The sequence below is a fragment of the Corylus avellana genome, chromosome 1 (assembly GCF_965113065.1).
Source record: "Corylus avellana chromosome 1, dhCorAvel1.hap1.2, whole genome shotgun sequence".
NCBI classification, from domain to species: domain Eukaryota; kingdom Viridiplantae; phylum Streptophyta; class Magnoliopsida; order Fagales; family Betulaceae; genus Corylus; species Corylus avellana.
In genome coordinates this window covers 47134396-47150900 of record NC_142490.1, presented here as the reverse complement: position 1 = coordinate 47150900, position 16505 = coordinate 47134396, and the positions used below count along the sequence as shown (strand labels likewise).

The 16505-nt window shown below is 37.6% G+C and overlaps 4 protein-coding genes across 4 annotated transcripts; 2 read left to right on the top strand and 2 right to left on the bottom strand.

Moving 5' to 3' along the window:
* The first annotated feature begins 570 nt into the window (after positions 1–570).
* Positions 571–1837, top strand: LOC132172059 (acyl-CoA--sterol O-acyltransferase 1-like). Its single transcript, XM_059583492.2, has one exon. The coding sequence runs from the start codon at positions 610–612 to the stop codon at positions 1699–1701; it is 1092 nt and encodes a 363-aa protein (XP_059439475.2). The 5' UTR covers positions 571–609; the 3' UTR covers positions 1702–1837.
* Positions 1838–8186: 6349 nt separating this feature from the next.
* LOC132170163 (uncharacterized) lies at positions 8187–8861 on the top strand. The gene has a single exon (XM_059581056.2). It carries the CDS (start codon positions 8385–8387, stop codon positions 8709–8711), a length of 327 nt encoding a protein of 108 aa, XP_059437039.2. The 5' UTR covers positions 8187–8384; the 3' UTR covers positions 8712–8861.
* Positions 8862–9084: 223 nt separating this feature from the next.
* BAG5 (BCL-2-associated athanogene 5) lies at positions 9085–10191 on the bottom strand. Its single transcript, XM_059583210.2, has one exon. The coding sequence runs from the start codon at positions 9940–9942 to the stop codon at positions 9262–9264; it is 681 nt and encodes a 226-aa protein (XP_059439193.2). The 5' UTR covers positions 9943–10191; the 3' UTR covers positions 9085–9261.
* A 1178-nt stretch (positions 10192–11369) lies between these two features.
* LOC132170441 (fumarylacetoacetase) lies at positions 11370–16213 on the bottom strand. Its single transcript, XM_059581432.2, has 14 exons — positions 15896–16213; positions 15090–15168; positions 14815–14873; positions 14598–14722; positions 14448–14522; positions 13757–13829; positions 13421–13520; positions 13277–13336; positions 13029–13099; positions 12837–12899; positions 12546–12610; positions 12237–12333; positions 11951–12076; positions 11370–11708 (listed from the first exon to the last, which is right to left on the bottom strand). The coding sequence occupies exons 1-14, from the start codon at positions 16097–16099 to the stop codon at positions 11646–11648; spliced, it is 1260 nt and encodes a 419-aa protein (XP_059437415.2). The 5' UTR covers positions 16100–16213; the 3' UTR covers positions 11370–11645.
* Between the last annotated feature and the right edge of the window lie 292 nt (positions 16214–16505).

Sequence of the window (16505 nt, the reverse complement as noted above, 5' to 3'; positions counted from 1 at the left end):
ATTGGAAATTATGGAGAAATGGGGAGAAGTTTAGTTCTCTTATTAAGCTGTGAAAGGGGAGAGAAATGAATTCAATAGGGGATATCAGATGAATGCTAATCCTTTGTATATATGAAGGATCAATGTAGCATATCATCTAAAATTAAGGATGGGAAAAAATCAGATGAAGGGCGAATGTAAGATGTCGGTCCTTTAAAATTTGAAGAAAATGGGCTCTTTATAGCATCCTTTCACGGGTTTGAACTACAGAAGAGACAATTTATAGGCATGAAGGAGAATAGTGTTAAGAAATTAAATATTAATAAATAAATAAAGTTAAAAGAGTTTTTTTTTTTTTTTTTTGAAGTACAGGAGAATAAATCTGAGTTAAAAGATTAATTTCTATGACTTTTGAATCAATTATTAGGCCTAAACAAAACAGAACGGGATTTCTTCCCATTCAAATGAATTCGAGAATACCTAGTTAATTATATATATAATATTTTTGTCTTATCAAAAATTTTTGGTGATAAAAATATCCTAGTGGGTTAGTGCCTAGTGGCTTTAACGTTTCTGAACATTTTTCTTCATATTTGATCACGTGCAAAGATCCAGTATCAGACACAGAAAATGGAGGGTACTGAGATGAAGAACTTCGCCAAGGTATGGCTTTCAGTCTTCATATCTCTAAGCTACTGTTATGGCTTAGGAAAGTTTGTCCGCAGAGGCATTCCAAGGCTTCTTGCTGTAATCCCAATTGTCTGCCTCTTCCTTCTCCTTCCTCTCAACCTCTCCTCCGTGCATCTCGGAGGCACCACTGCTTTCTTCATTGCTTGGCTCGCCAATTTCAAACTCTTGCTCTTTGCTTTTGGCAAAGGGCCTCTTTCCTCACACCCATCACTCTCTCTTGGCCGCTTCTTTGCCCTGGCTTGTTTTCCCATTAAAATCCAACAAATCAAAGAAACCCCACCTGGAAAATCGCATTCAATTGCTCCCAAAAAGCCCAAAATTGGCCAGAAATCGCCTCTCAATTTTGCAGTAAAGGGTCTGCTATTAGCATTGTTTGTCCGAGTCTATGACTACCGCGACCACATTCATCCAACGGCCATACTCGTTCTATACTGTTTCCACATATATTTCGGCCTTGAAATCATCCTAGCCATGGTTGCAGCCCTGACTCGAGCCCTCCTGGGCCTGGAACTCGAGCCGCAGTTCGATGATCCGTACCTCTCCACCTCGTTGCAAGACTTCTGGGGCAGAAGATGGAACCTCATGGTCACCGGCATACTACGACCGACCGTCTACGAACCTGCCCTCAACACGTGTAACCGTGTTGTAGGTCGTAGGTTGGCCGCTTTTCCAGCGGTGCTGGGGACTTTTCTGGCCTCCGCTCTAATGCACGAGCTCATGTTTTACTACCTGGGCCGCGTGCGGCCCACCTGGGAGATCACGTGGTTCTTTCTCCTCCATGGTGTCTGTTTGATGGTCGAGATCGCTCTGAAGAAGACCCTTCCCGATAATTTCCGGTTGCCGAGGCTGATATCTAGAATCCTGACCGTTGGATTCGTGATGGTTACCGGCTTTTGGCTATTCTTTCCCCAGTTCCTCCGGTGTAAGGCTGATGTCCGGGGGCTTGAGGAGTACGCGGCTCTCGGCTCGTTTTTGAAGAACGCTTTTCGTGGTCTTCAATTGCAGCGTTTCAACGCATCGAGAACCTTGTAATCATGCCCTTTCTTTGACCTCTCATTTTGCGTACATGCTGTAGGTCAGTTCATCAGACGGCTTAAAATCAATGCAGCAGTATCTAGTTCCAACGGTTTTGATTGAGGAATTCTTCCCATTAAGAAAGGGACCTTTGTTTTTCTTAGGTGTTTTTATTTATTTTTTATTTTTATTTGAAAAGGTTTTATGATATGACATAAATGCTTTAATTAATTTTTTTTATTATTATTTTAATGAGAAATGAGAAAAGTAGACAAAGTTGGATCTGGCTTCTATGCGGTAGTGAAAACTACCGCATAGATGCTGTAGGCCAAAACGCTATCGTTTAGGTTTAGTAAAATAAGGCAGCACGTGAATTTTACGCCGTTTCAAAACCGCCGTCACAGTAAAGTTGCAGGCAAAGAAAAAGAAACCAACATGTTGAATTTGAAACGACACATGCTACATCTTGTCCAAAGTCTCCTAGATTGCTCCCAGGTCTTGTGTTTTTCTTTTTTGAATCTGCATATTCAAAGTGAACAGAAACAAAAAAATGGCATCGAGTACACTCTGTTTTCACTTTCAATACCTCTCAGATCTTACCAAAACAGGACGAATCTGAATCATTCGATAATGAAATGGTGATGCAAAAAGGAAAAGGACATAATCTCTAGCAAATCAACAAATATCTGTAGGCACAATGAAATATCAACAAAGAAGAAAAAATAATTTGGGTACTTGCCCATTTCGCTTATTCCAAGAACTACATTTTTTTTTGACATCAACAACTACATAATTCCATAGAAAGAGCAAGATTGAAAACCCCACTTACAGTCTCCAAACCTTCTCAAAAATCAACAAACCTCACCCATAGCCCACTCTGTGTTCGAGAGAGGAGAGAGATTACATCTAATTTGCAATTGACTCTTAAGGACCACCTGTTCTTCTCAGCCTTGAACCTGTCCTCGAACCTGGCCTTGGTCTCCTTGGGGGCAGTCACCTTCTTGTCCCTTGACTGAAGCACGTCCGCGGTGACCAGATCCTTGAGATTGCTAGACCCACTGTTAGTTTCTTTTTCTTTGCCTGCAACTTTACTGTGACGGCAGTTTTGAAACGGCGTAAAATTCAGGTGCTAGCACTTATTTTACTAAAGCTAAACGATATCGTTTTGGCCTACAGCATCTATGCGGTAGTTTTCACTACCGCATAGAAGCCGGATCCGACAAAGTTAGGCATAAGCTCAAATTCTTAGGTCCAATTCCAATGATTGAGATGTGTGTCATTTATGTCTTGTCATATGCCTCAATTTTAATAAATTCAATTCTATTTTTAAAAAATATATATTCAATTTTAAATTAAACTTAAGTAAAACCCCCAAATTTTATTTATTATTATTTTTTTTAATGAATAAGAAATTTCTTTAAGCTTAAAACTAATCAAACAACAACTCAAAACCCCATTAGAAGCCTTTTATAAAAGGCCACAACTAGAAAACAGCAAGAAACCTGCAACCCAGCTTACTGCAGGAAACAACAAAACCCTAAAACAAGTCTTAACAGAAGACCAAAACAGAACAAAACTAGAAAACAAAACCAAACTACATCCCAGCAACTAATTAACGAGTTCTGTAGGTAAGTTCCACATAAAACAAAGAATAATATTCTCACGAGTTCTAAGAAATTTTCCTTTTCCAGCAATACAATTTCTCACTTCCCAAACAATCTTCTTCAAAAGCTGCTCCTTAGTACGTGGCTGGCCAACATGAATGAGCTCATTCCTAGTACGCCAAAGATTGTAGATAATTGATCCCAAAACCAAACGGCAGAGCAAACACTTTAAGAGTTTTATGAATCCAAGTACTGCAACCTTGCTGAACAATATCATCCCAATCCACATAAAGACTTCCCACTCTACACCTCATCATACAAAATATCCAAATTTTGTAACTGAAACTACACTCAAAAAATAAATGAGATCGAGTTTCCAATTTATGATGACAGAACCAGCACTGAACATTTCCTTGATAAGCCCATTTCAGCATTCTTTCCCCAGTAATGAGCCTATCCTTCATAGCAAGCCAAAGAATAAAAGCATGTTTAGGAATAGCAAAAGGAAATCAAACCAATTTACTCCATAGAACATCCTGCTTCTTTTCCCTAAGAACCTCCTAAGTTTCTGAGCAAACATAAACTTTTTTCCTTGAAGCATCCAAAATCGGCTTATCACAAGATCCCAAACCAACTTCAAATGATCTAGCTTGAATCTCAACTAATGCTTCTGATCTAGCTGGTCTCCAAGCCCAATTACAATTTTGAATAACAGATGCAAGTTTAGCTTCCAAACTGCTTTGGGCATCATAAACAGCCTTATAACCAAATTGCTCAAGCAAAATTCCAACAGGATGCCACCAATCCAACCAAAGATGAATGTGTTCCCCATTTCCCACCTCAAACCTCGAGAATCTTTTGGTAATATTCCTCAATTTCATAATCTTTTTCCAATTCCAAGAACAATTTTGAGGAATTCTAACACTCCAAAAACTCTTTCTTTTCAACAAATTCTCCTTCACCCAAGCCACCCAAATGGAACCAGATGTAGCAAAAAGACTACAAAACATGCCTAAGCATGGATGTCTAATTCCAAACATCAAGCCTCTTCAACCTCAAACCACCCTCCTTCTTAGGGAAACAAACCTCAACCCAGGAAACTTTGGCCTTGGCAATCCCCTCATGTTTTCCATTCCAAAGAAATCTATTAAACTTTTGCTCAATAGATTTTAGAACCTTCTTAGGAAGAATAAAAATACTAGTCCAGTACACTTGTAACTTGTAAAGCATAGAAGAAATCAATTGAAGTCTGCCTGCATAAGAAAGATTCTTTGACAACTAGGAATCAATCCGACCAGTGATTCTATTGAGCAAGGCCCCACAATCTACTGCAGAAAGCCTAGAAGAAATGAGAGGAACCCCAAGATATCTCACACGGAAATTACCTTTAGTCATTCCCAAATCATCCAACAAAGTATGCCTAATTCTGTCAGAAATACCAGCACAGAAAAATGAACTCTTCGAGGGATTTAAAACCCCAAATTCATTTTAAATGTATTATTTGTTTGAAGAAAATGACCTTTTCGTACGTTAAGTTTAGCAAATGGTGAGAAATTACGGTTCCAATAAGCCATGTCCATCATGATTTTGGAAATTAATCCTCAATGAAATTGCTTGCAGTCAAATATTTAGGAAGGGGAATTTCTTCATCTTTCTCATCTTTAATAGGTTGTTTGGCAACATTGGCCACCACAAATGTTAGGTGCAAGTTTTGGATAGTAGCTAGGGAGCAGTGACACTTGGTTGGTGTGGAAATAAATATTATTTTCTTTATATATATAATGTTGCCTCGTGGTACATGTTCTTATCAAATATTCGTCACATCGGAGGTTGGCATTAGTGATTTAATTATTTATTTAAGTTAACAACTAACTCAGCTAAATGACGAAGTAGCAGATGATAGACGGAACAAAATTCTCTCTATTTTATTATTATAGTTTAAATTAAATTTTACAGCATTTAACTATTTATATAATATTATATTATTTTAAAAAAAGGGTTAAATACTAAATTAGTCCCTAGGGTTTCATAACTTTATTTTTTCCCCCCTGGGGTTTCATTTTTATCACAGGAGGTCCCTGTGGTTTTGATAAGTGACCAAATTAATCCATCCGTTAGTTGACCGTTAGTTGACTGTACGGACTGACACGTGGACCAATCAGACGTCGACACGTGGCACATATATTAATTTTTTTTTAATTAAAAAAAATGTTTTTTTAATTAAAAAAAATGTTTTTTTTTTAAAAAAAAATTAAAAAAATATACTAAAAAAAAAAAAAAGAAAAATCGGAAGAAACTGGGGGTGGCTCGGCCACCCCCAGTTTTTTCCGATTTTTTTTTTTTTTTTTAATTTTTTTTTTTAAAAAAAAAACATTTTTTTTAATTAAAAAAAAATTAAAAAAAATTAATATATGTGCCACGTGTCGACGTCTGATTGGTCCACATGTCAGTTTAACGGTCAACTAACGGTCAACTAACGGATGGACTAATTTGGTCACTTATCAAAACCACAGGGACCTCCTGTGATAAAAATGAAACCCCAGGAGAGAAAAAATAAAGTTGTGAAACCCTAGGGACTAATTTAGTATTTAACCCTTAAAAAAATTAAATAGCATTACAACGTAAATAATATATTTAAAATTTTTAAATGATGTGAAGTGTGTAATTAATCGGACTCGAAAGAAGAGAAACAAGAGGAATAAGTTTTCACAGTTTTTAACTCGTGTTGGTTTTATGTTCGTGCGAGTTGATTAGTTGACTATGAGCTTGTTATCCTGATTGATTCTGTATATATAAATATAACATAAACATGATTCTTCTGAAGTTTTTTGTCCATAGTATACTCCACATCGAACTTGAATTAGATGAGTGAGCTTAGAAAAAAAAAAAAAAAAAAAAAGAATTAAATGAGTGAGAATCATGTTCTGCCATGGTAGTTGATACGCTTTTCAATGGTAGTTGACTTCTAAGATGAACAATGACGGTTCAATAAATGGGTTAGGTATTAAGGATTTGGATTCTATTTGTTATTAAATTGTCCGAAGTTTGTATAGGGTGTGTTTGTTAAATGATCTTGGGTCTGGGTCTGCGTACAAAGGAAGATGAAGGATTTTGGGAAAGGAAAGATGGTTATTCCGGTTTGGGTCTGCGTATAGAAGAAGAAGGAGTTTGAGAGAATGAAAATGCGTGGGAGTGGTTTCAAAAATCTGTGAGAAGTTTCAGCTATGCGAGAGGAAGAAGAAGTTTTAGTTTTTTTTATTTTTTTTGTCGTTGAAAATGAGTGGAGTTATGTGGTGGTTGGGTTAAAGGGAAGGACCGTGCTAATAATATTTGGAGAAGAGTGTTGCAGGCTTGTGTTTCAGGCAGGCAGTGGACCCCATTTTTGACTGGCACTGTAGTTCCTGCTACAGTACAAGCCCGGTCTATTGGCAAGCAGACCCTAGGCTATGTTTGCCAAGAGGCTGGACCGGGCCTGCACTGTAGTGCTTTTTTTTTTTTTTTTTTTGACTAGGAATATGTGTTTTTTTTTTGTTTTAGTGAAAATGTTTTGTTGGAAAAAGTGAAAAAGAAAATATATTCTATATGAAAAAATGCAAAAAAATTTGTTTTGTAGTGATTTTTTTATTTAAATAATAATAAAAAAATTATTGATATGATATAAAAAGTATGAATGTTGGGGTTAATTTTGAGGTGAATGTATGAGAATTTTTTTTTTTTTTTTTTTTTTTTTTTTTTTTTTTGGGATTGAGGTCTTGGTCTGGCCAGCCTCTTGGCAAACATAGCCTATAGTGTACACTTGTTCATGTATTAGTCATTGTCGTGAGAAAAAATGTCATATATCTCTTAACATGTGAGAATCACATTATTATTTTAATAATATATGAAAAGTGCATGTTTTTTAATAAAATTTTCTCTAAAATAATTCTATATGCTATATTTTTATCTTACAATTATCCCACAATATTAAAGTAGTGGTCCTAACTAACCCTTGATTTTTTTTTTATTTTTTTTAGTAAGGATTGATCAAATGCTTGATTGAAAATATCATATCAACATTGTTTCTAACCTTACTATGTTAGAAGTTAGAACTCATCTCCTACAAGGAGATTTAAGGTGGCTTACATGTCACATATATTATATATTATATTATATTAAGAGAATTTTTATTAAATAAAACTTTTGGGTAATTAATATACAGTTAACTACTAAAGGTGAAATGTTATTTCATTTCACCAAATGTTGTCTCATTCGATGGAATGAAGCAATGTTAAATAAATTGGATAAGTGTCTTACTCTATCAATAAATAAGCATGTGATTCTCCACCAATCACAATATGAACATGAGAAGCAGGCACTCTCCAATATATTGTGAGGGTTCTAAGATTGATTCTAAGATTGCAAATTCAACAAAACGCTAAAGTTTGAATTTTGGATTACTCAATTCAAGTACTTAAGCAACAATCTCCAAAGGTTACCAAATTCTTACGTACTATTTTTCTTCAAATTTGTTAGTGTTATTTTAAAGGCGTTGAATTTTCACATGCTACAAATAATGAAGAAAGTCCCCAATGACGGACCCAAGGGGATCAGGAGTGGCCCAATTCCCCCCAAATGACAAGAAAAAAAAAATTAAGGTAAAAAAAAAAAAAATTAGTGTTTTTTTTTTGTCAATTGGTCTCTCCCCAAAAATATTTTGGCCCTTAATCCCTCCCCAAATTGAAACCTCGTCCGTCCCTGAAAGTCCATACCTTAATTTAAAGGAAAACTATTTCGGAATAATAGGCAAGGCGGTGGTGGCTGAGGAAGTCGATCATGTTGTAGACTCTAGAGGGAGAGGTTAACGATGAGATAAGCTGTTGAGCAAACCAAGACATGAATGGCAGACCATTTAATGGCAGTTATTGAGGTAATTGGTAATTCAATGGTCACGATTCACGAAGGCCTAGAGCAAGCAACCCATCTCTCCCATTCAATGACCGTTGGATCATCATCTATGGTTGCAAGAATTCCCAGTTGATCAGATTATGATCAGCTCTATAAATTATAAGAAGCTATGAAAAGCACCGCAAAAGAAAATATTTCGTTTGAAGAGAAGAGATGATGGGGTGGAAGCAGCAGCAGCAGCAGCAGCAGGCGAAGTTGGCTCTGGTGTCAATGATGCTGCTGATGATATGGCCGGCGATTTCGCCGGCGCAGGCTTGCCAAGCAAACGGCGGCGAGTGCAGAGTCTGCATCGTTGATCAGTTGAAGTTCGGTTGTCCGTCATGCGTGCCGGCAATACGCTGCATGGCGGGATGCTTGTGGGGCGGTCGCCCAAGGTCTGTGTGTGTGAAGAGGTGTGATTGTTACGGCGGAAGCCCAAAGCTCTCCGATTGCAAGAAATGCCTGTCGCGGTGCAAATGCAGCTGTGCGGCGCCGGCTTAATTAGATGAGTTTCCCACAACTCTCTGGCTTTAGACATATAAATAAGCATCCTATATATATATATATATATGATACCATGCATTCTGTAGAAAGTTTTCTGTGATGTTTCCAATTTCCTTTTCGTACTATTATTTAGTTTTAATGGCCCTTTTAGAGAGAGAATTGGTTTGTTTGATAACATTTTTTTCATTTCAAAACAAAAACGCAAAGCACAAAACAAACAAATTCAAAATACTTTATATTGAATCAAATATTTTTATTTGTAAGATGTGTAATTATAATTACCACCCATTTTCATTAATGGGATGGGTGAAAAACATAATCGATTATTAATATAAATTATCAGATGATATTAAAATATTCAGAAATTAAAATTAATTTACATTATTCTTATTATTATGTCGAAGGATAGTCTTAGATTGTACGGCTTTTAAGGTTCTTTTAACAACGGTTTATAGTATTTGATAATTTGGGTCATCCAAGATCATCCAGAAGCGAGAAGACAAATTGGACACATACATAAGGTAAGCTGTACCCATACCGCACAAGATCAGGGCTCACGCAGAAACCTCTGCAAGCACCGAAACCCCAAATGCTGAGCACAAAACCTCTCCAACTCGTCACCCCCTCGTTCCCTACAGACCCCCTCCTCCATCTCCGCAACGACGTCGTCCCAATTCCTCATAAACCCATCATAATATCCATAACCCCACGGTGTATGATAAGGATAACAATAATCATCACCCAACTTGGCATCCGAAATCCCGTCCAGTATCTCCTGCAACGCCACGATCCGGCGGCTGACCTTCCTCCTCGCCTCCCTAACCGTTGGATCGACCCCGGGCACCGAGTCCAGCCTCAGCAGCAAACCCATCAGGGCCTCGTTCATCCTCAGCTTCTCGCGGTCGTTGCTTCGAACGGCATCCACCGTTTCCTGCCGTTGGATTAGGCGTTGTAGTTGGTCGGCCTCGGAGTTGACGGCTGAGATTTTTTTGTACAGGGTGCGGACCATGTGCGCCCGGTAGGCGGATTGGATTTTGGTGGCGGCGTTGGGATCGGTTTGTTGGGGGAGATGGACGGTGATGGGGATTTGGGCTGTTTCCGAGGAGGTCTGGATGGGAATTCCGGTGGAATTGGGATGGGTTGGAGGGGTAGAGTGGTCATTATGGAAAGTGTATGTGACAGTGGTGGAAGAGGAAGAGAAAAAGCTGGCTTTGCGAGAGTTTTTCATGGCCGAGTGATTTGCCAGAAAGGGACAGCGAGTGAGTGAGTGAGTGAGTGAAGGGTGTGGCCGACAATTCTAATTCAATACCTAAATATTCAAATGGTTTCCTCCTACTACTGTAGTCTGTAGGACGCTTCTTGAATGGTCTTGGCGCCTAATACGAGCCGTTTTGACACGGGACCCACGGCTCTGCTTTTTTTTTTTTATGAGTGGGCTTCCTTCGTGTTTGAACATGATGCCATTTGAAATCTGAAATGGGTTGTGCACGTACTTCCATGTGTTCAATGGATTTTGTGGTATTCGGATCCGGTGGGATCTGATTCTCAGCAATAATCGGAAAATTGCTTGTAACATTTTTTCGCATTTGAATAAAAAAAAAAAAAAAATTGTTCATCAGATTTTTTGTCGTCTAATTTTATATAACTGTCTACAACTCGTCATTAAAATAATTTAAAAATAAAAAATAATTTACAAATGTAGGATAGCTGGCCACCCAACTCAACCATGGGGTAGCCCAAAGGGCCAGTTGGGCAACCCAAATCAAATTTTTTTGAGTTTGACCCTAGGAGGTGGCCGAACCTGAACCATCCCCTGGGGCCGAAGCCACCCCCAAAGACCCTCATGGTTCCCAGGAGGTCGTTGAGCCACCCCCAACTAGCTGAGCTGGAGTGGCTGGCCACCTCCCTATGGGAAAAATGGGATGGTTTTAAATTATTTTTTTATTTTTTTAGTTTACATTTATTTTTTAAAATTTAAATAATATTTTATTATTTTATTTTGAGTAGGACATGTGGCGAATTTTAAATTGTTGGATAAAATTAGACGGTCCAAATTGACAAAAAACCTAATAAGCAATTCCCCAGCTATTGCTAGGGATCTTGATCCGATCCGGTGAGTGCAATACACTTTTTTTTTCTCGTGGCATCAATGCTGAGTAAAAGAGAAAAATCTCGGGCGACAGATGGGTTGGGCCACCTCAAAAGGCAATTTGAAGGAGGCCGAATTGTCTTTCAGTCTTTGGTTATGACTAGTTTTGGTTCAGGATAGATCGACTGATCAGTTTGAAAGTGATTGAACCACCTATTGAGTGTGTGGCCATCCTAACAATTACCCCTGACCAGTTTTTATTTCACTGTGTGGCCAAGCAACTCTTGTTTTAAAAAAAATATTTCAAAGACTGCCCCATCATCAAATGGAGAAAAAAGTGTGATCACGGTCATGTATTGCATTTTACCATACCCACCGAATCAAGAAATATACACTCACAACGCAGAACTAGGGAAAGCTAAAAAAGAAGCAAAACGGGCACTTCTTAGTTCTAATCTCTAAAACATCATCAAATTGTTCCTGGAAATTAGATGGACTCAGAGACTTACCGACTTGCACCAAATCACATTAAAAAATTCCTCAGCGGCGGAACTATACTGGGAGGAGAACTCAAAAAATCCAATGATCTACTTCAATACCAAACTAGAACAGGAAATTATCATTTGCTTATAATGCCGCATCAAAAGAGAGAGAGAGAGCCGTTAGACATGTTCATCAAACAGTTTAACTCTCCATTAAGCACACACAAAGTACATCATTACAGGAGCATAGACAAAAAAGAAATGCATCAATTCTAGTCCAGTTCCAGCAAATCCAATTCGAGTTGAGGTGATGAGATCTTACTAGGCTTTGCTTTCATCACAGAAAAACAACATTTGTCCTCAAGGGTATGATGGAATAATCTTTCCGGAGCATGTCCCGAACCCAACATTGTAACCGTTTCCCTGCAAGGATGTTCAGTTCCAAGCAGTTAGCTCTACATGTTTTATAGTTTAAAACATCAAGCACGATGCTGAAGTCTGACATCTAAGTTCATTTCACATGATGTATGGTTAAATTGAGAAAATCTCTTGAAAAATGATGTCAAGAAGATACATGCATGAATTCACAAGGGAATGATAGTGAAAAAATGACAACAATATGCTTAGGGGAATTGAGAGATGATAGAACTTGTATGATTAAGAACCTTGCAACAACCGGTAAAAGTCACTTCATCTCCATCTTCTAGGAATTTTCGACTTGTCCTATTTAAGGATAGCGGTTTTTGCCCATTCCACGTTAGCTCTAGCAAGCATCCAAAAGATTCTGGCTCCTGTGGGAAACACAAGTGGTGGATGAATACAGGAATCATAGACTTCTAACTTAAGCTAAAACAATAATTTGATAACAAAATCAGCAGAATTCCAGCAGTATGACCTTATGAAATAGCAAAATGAGAATAAAATTAAAATTAAAAAAAGATGAAACCGTACTGGTCCACTGATGGTCCCAGTTCCAAGGAGATCACCAGGCCTCAAGTTGCAACCGTTAATGGTGTGGTGTGCAAGCTGTTGGGTCAAAGTCCAATATCTGCAATAAAAGAAATTTGAGAACATACGCACCAACTCATAATATACACAAATGCACAATAAGATAACAGAAATCTTATTTCCTTCGATTCATATGACTATATTTTATGAAAAAAATATCGAATAAGATATATACACGTATGTTAAGTTTAGTTTCTAGGAAGTTGTTAACATTCTGTTAAGTAAAAGGAGCGAATTAAATGAACTCCTTACAAATGATTGAAGTTACTTCTTGTGACCACAAGCGATTCGTCTTGTCCAGCAGGTTTAATTTGAACCTTGCAGCAAGAGTGACAGTTTCATCATTCTCTTAAGATTACAATAAAATTGGACCATATTAACTCTAAAGCAAAACGCATTGCTATAAGACATACAAAAAAGACTACAGCAAATTGATCACTGGAAGTAAGGGAACACTATACCACAATATAAAAAGCGAAGATAATCTACAAGAGATCGAAAAACCATCAGATGATATACATACAAAAAGCAGCTAAATACTACCTCCAATGCAATGTCATAGTTCTTGGATATCTTTTCGGCCAGATATGGCAATGGAGGAGGTTCCTGCAATTTAAAGCAAGCATCATATAAAGCATGTTTGCCATGCCAGAAGAAATTCAGTGCAAGAAATTAGGGAGTAATATAACGAACTCAAAAACATTCGTGTTGTAAATGGTTGTGATGATAAGCTACCTGTTTGGGCGCATCACAAGCAAAAGGTTCAAGAGCATCTAGTGTTACAATCCAAGGGGATACAGTAGTACCTAAAAAGATTACATAAGACAAAGTAACTTCAGTTTTCTCTGGGCTAAAGAATCGCTTGTAATCGAAGTACATGTGCAATAATTAGTGAGACAATGAGTAGACATAGTGCTTGTATCCTGAACTTCAACTTTGCCAAATGGAATTTGAAAGGAGAAGTAAAAATTAAATTTTCTCACCAAAACTCTTCCCAAGAAAAGGACCGAGAGGCACATATTCCCACGCCTGAATATCTCTAGCTGTCAAAACCAACTTCTTATCAATACAGCATCAAATATTATACAAACAAAATCACTAAGTGATGCACGAAAGAGTATTAGTACCACTCCAGTCGTTCATCAACACAAGTCCAAATATATGATCTGCTGCCTCATTAACATCCACAGGTTTTCCTAATTCGTTGCCAGGACCAACAATAGCAGCCTGCAAGAAACACAAGACACATATAGGATAACAAGTGGAAAGAGTCATAATGCTGAGCTACAAGGAAACAGTTAGCTAAAGAAAAACTAGCATAACCACAACTGAAAAGAAAGAAGATTAGCTAGAATTTAATGAAAATGGGAACTAACTGAGTTCTATATTCCAAAATTGTAGTTCAATGTCCATTTGATTATAAGAAAACAATATGATCAGGTGAGTATCTATAAAAGACTAACCATTTCGAGCTCAAAGTCTAGCTTCACTGAAGGTCCAAAATATGGAGTCTTGCCAGTCGGGTGACCTTGACCTCTGGAAGAATCAAAATTTAAAACTGCATGAGATAAAAGTTCACACACTTATGGAGTGTGGGAACACTGTCCCTCTAAAATTTGCCCAACTTAAATCAGTATATTAAGGAACCAGATTCATCATTTGAATTAGAAATGGATATAGTTCCATCCCAGTCTTGGTCATTAGTGCATAAATTCAAGGAAGGATAAGTTAATCCAAGACCCATTGAATTACAAATAAATTAATAAGGTGCACTTGAGGCTCAAGTTCCACCTCACACCAAAGTGGAAATATTACTTCGCCTCAATAAGCATGAGATGTTATGCATGCAACAGATACTGCATATAAAACCAAACAGAATAAATCCACCTATCACATGCATACATACTCTGTGTCTCACAGACTCATAGCCCTGCGCACACACATATACATCAATATATTACTTCATAGGAATCTATAAAATGGTTGTATAAGTGCAATGTCCATGTTGTAATATATTCCATAACCAGCCATTTTTGTCATTCTGCGTGTTTGTTCCTTTCTTTATAATTATGATTAGTGACATTTGTTGCTCAATCTATGTTTCCGGCTAGCAAAAGCAAAGACTAAAATTAATTTTGATTAATATTCTCAAACCTTGGTCGAATGATGTCTGTTCCAGAAATAACAATAGATGATGCTCGTCCATGGTAAGCGATGGGAATGTGGAACCTGAAAATCAAATCACACTTTCTCAGCTTAGAAAAGGAAGGGGGGCGTCAGTCATAAATACCAAAGCCAGAATACCAGTTTGCTGGAATTGGGTTCTCTGGTCCACGAAATATGGTCCCACAATTCTTTGCGTGGTGCATGGACGAAAAGAAGTCTGTGTAATCCCCTACTGCAACAGGAACAAGCATTTCTACCTTGTTCTAACAATTTAGACAAAAATAATCAACATTAGAAAGGCAAACACCTTTAGGCAGATTACAGATCATCAGCTGGGACTATACATGTGTATTACCATAGGCACGAGTGATTTCTGCCTTAAAGCTGCATTATCACGCAAAGCTGGTTCAGTAGCTGCACCAGAAGAGAATCAAGTTTTCATTATTTTCTTTGAACATAACTCAGCATGAGCTTTTTGCCATAACACAAAATGAATTAATTACTCAGTCTTTTTGAAGGACCAAATAATTGCAATTCTTTAAGTAAATTCAGCATTTCTTTTTTCCTCGGCATTGCTAGGCAGAAATGGAAACTGAATTAAAACACCAATTAAACTGATAGTTAGCATACATGACAATAGTCTTTGAAGCGTAGCACGAGCTTCTTTCCAAGCAGATCGTCCCATAGCCACGAACTTGTTTAAATTAAGCTGGCAATAAAACCATCGAAAATTTTCAAACAATTAGCTAACAATTCTCTGCCCAAACTCCCAAGTTAAATTATCAACAGAGCATGAGATAATAAGCATATATTCTCCGCCAAATCGAATTGTGAAGACACGCGTATTCATCAGCAAGCTATCGCAATCACGGCAGTAATAGAAGAAGATCCGCATAATAATTAAATCATAATGCTCTTTGGTTGCTTTCAAGAAACAAAATGTAATGAAGTTCTTATGATTCCTGGCCAATATCGAAACTCAACGTAAAGTAAACCGTTCTAATGCACTTAGACCAGTTGATTTGTTCATTTTATTCGAATTTGGTACCACAAAAAGTATTAGATGCTTATTTTGATCAATACTTCTCTTCTTTTCATCCAGTTTCTCAACAACTAAACAGAGTGGAACCTGAATGAGGAACACAACCTGAATTAAATAGTTCCAAAGCATTTGGACCAGTTGATTTGATCAATTTATTCAAATTCTACGCAAAAAAGTATTCGATGTTCATTTCTATTACTATCGCCTTTCTTTTCTATCGCTCCGGTTTTCTTGAAAAACAGAGTAGGACCGACTTTCACGTACCATAAGTTGCACGGAAATTCAGATGATTCTCAAAATTACAATCAAATAACAGCAGAAACGACAGCGTTTAGCAAGAGCTACCTGCATGAATCAGGCACTAATACACGGTTAAATAAGAATCAACACGAACCTGAGAGAAGCAATCGGAGTTCTTCAGGATCGGACCGTCGAAGAGCCCCGCTGAGGCGATTTCCGAGAGGTCCAGCACGTAGTCCCCGATCGCCACGCCCGGTCGAGCAGCCGAACCCGGTACGGGCCTGAACACACCGTACGGGAGGTTCTGGATGGGGAAGTGAGAGTCCGGGTGGACCTCGATGAACGATTTCAGAGCCATTTGGTTGGTTGGTTGGTTCCAAAAGGCGTCGTAGCGCGAAGTTGAAGCTCCGACTAGGAGAGTAACAGAGTGAAGAAGGAACAAAAGCTAGAGCGTGGAATTTGGCCAAGAAGCTGGGGGGTTATATTTGTACCGTTTCAGAGGGTCATTATCTTTTTGTTTCGTAAATTTTTTAATATGGATTTTTTTTTTTTTTTTTTTTTAAATGACTGCAAAAGTTATTAGACCATTCGAAATAAAGAGCCAAACGTTGATTTTATTTAAAATGACTTTTTAAATTTGTAAAATACCCTTTATATTGGAGTAGCCAAAAAAAAAAAATACAAAATAGATATTTGATTTGAAGAGAAAAAAAAAAAAAAAGCTAAATATAACAACACTTTTCAAGAGAGTCATTTTAATTTTT

What these genes read in the sequence shown, in the direction of transcription:
- LOC132172059 (XM_059583492.2), top strand. Translation starts at nt 610, where the DNA reads ATGGAGGGTACTGAGATGAAGAACTTCGCCAAGGTATGGCTTTCAGTC.
- LOC132170163 (XM_059581056.2), top strand. Translation starts at nt 8,385, where the DNA reads ATGATGGGGTGGAAGCAGCAGCAGCAGCAGCAGCAGGCGAAGTTGGCT.
- BAG5 (XM_059583210.2), bottom strand. Translation starts at nt 9,942, where the DNA reads ATGAAAAACTCTCGCAAAGCCAGCTTTTTCTCTTCCTCTTCCACCACT.
- LOC132170441 (XM_059581432.2), bottom strand. Translation starts at nt 16,099, where the DNA reads ATGGCTCTGAAATCGTTCATCGAGGTCCACCCGGACTCTCACTTCCCC. An exon ending in TAGACTTTGAGCTCGAAATG is followed by an intron (nt 13,521 to 13,756) that starts GTTAGTCTTTTA and finishes TGTTTCTTGCAG; the next exon opens with GCTGCTATTGTTGGTCCTGG. An exon ending in CTGGGACCATCAGTGGACCA is followed by an intron (nt 12,077 to 12,236) that starts GTACGGTTTCAT and finishes TGTTTCCCACAG; the next exon opens with GAGCCAGAATCTTTTGGATG.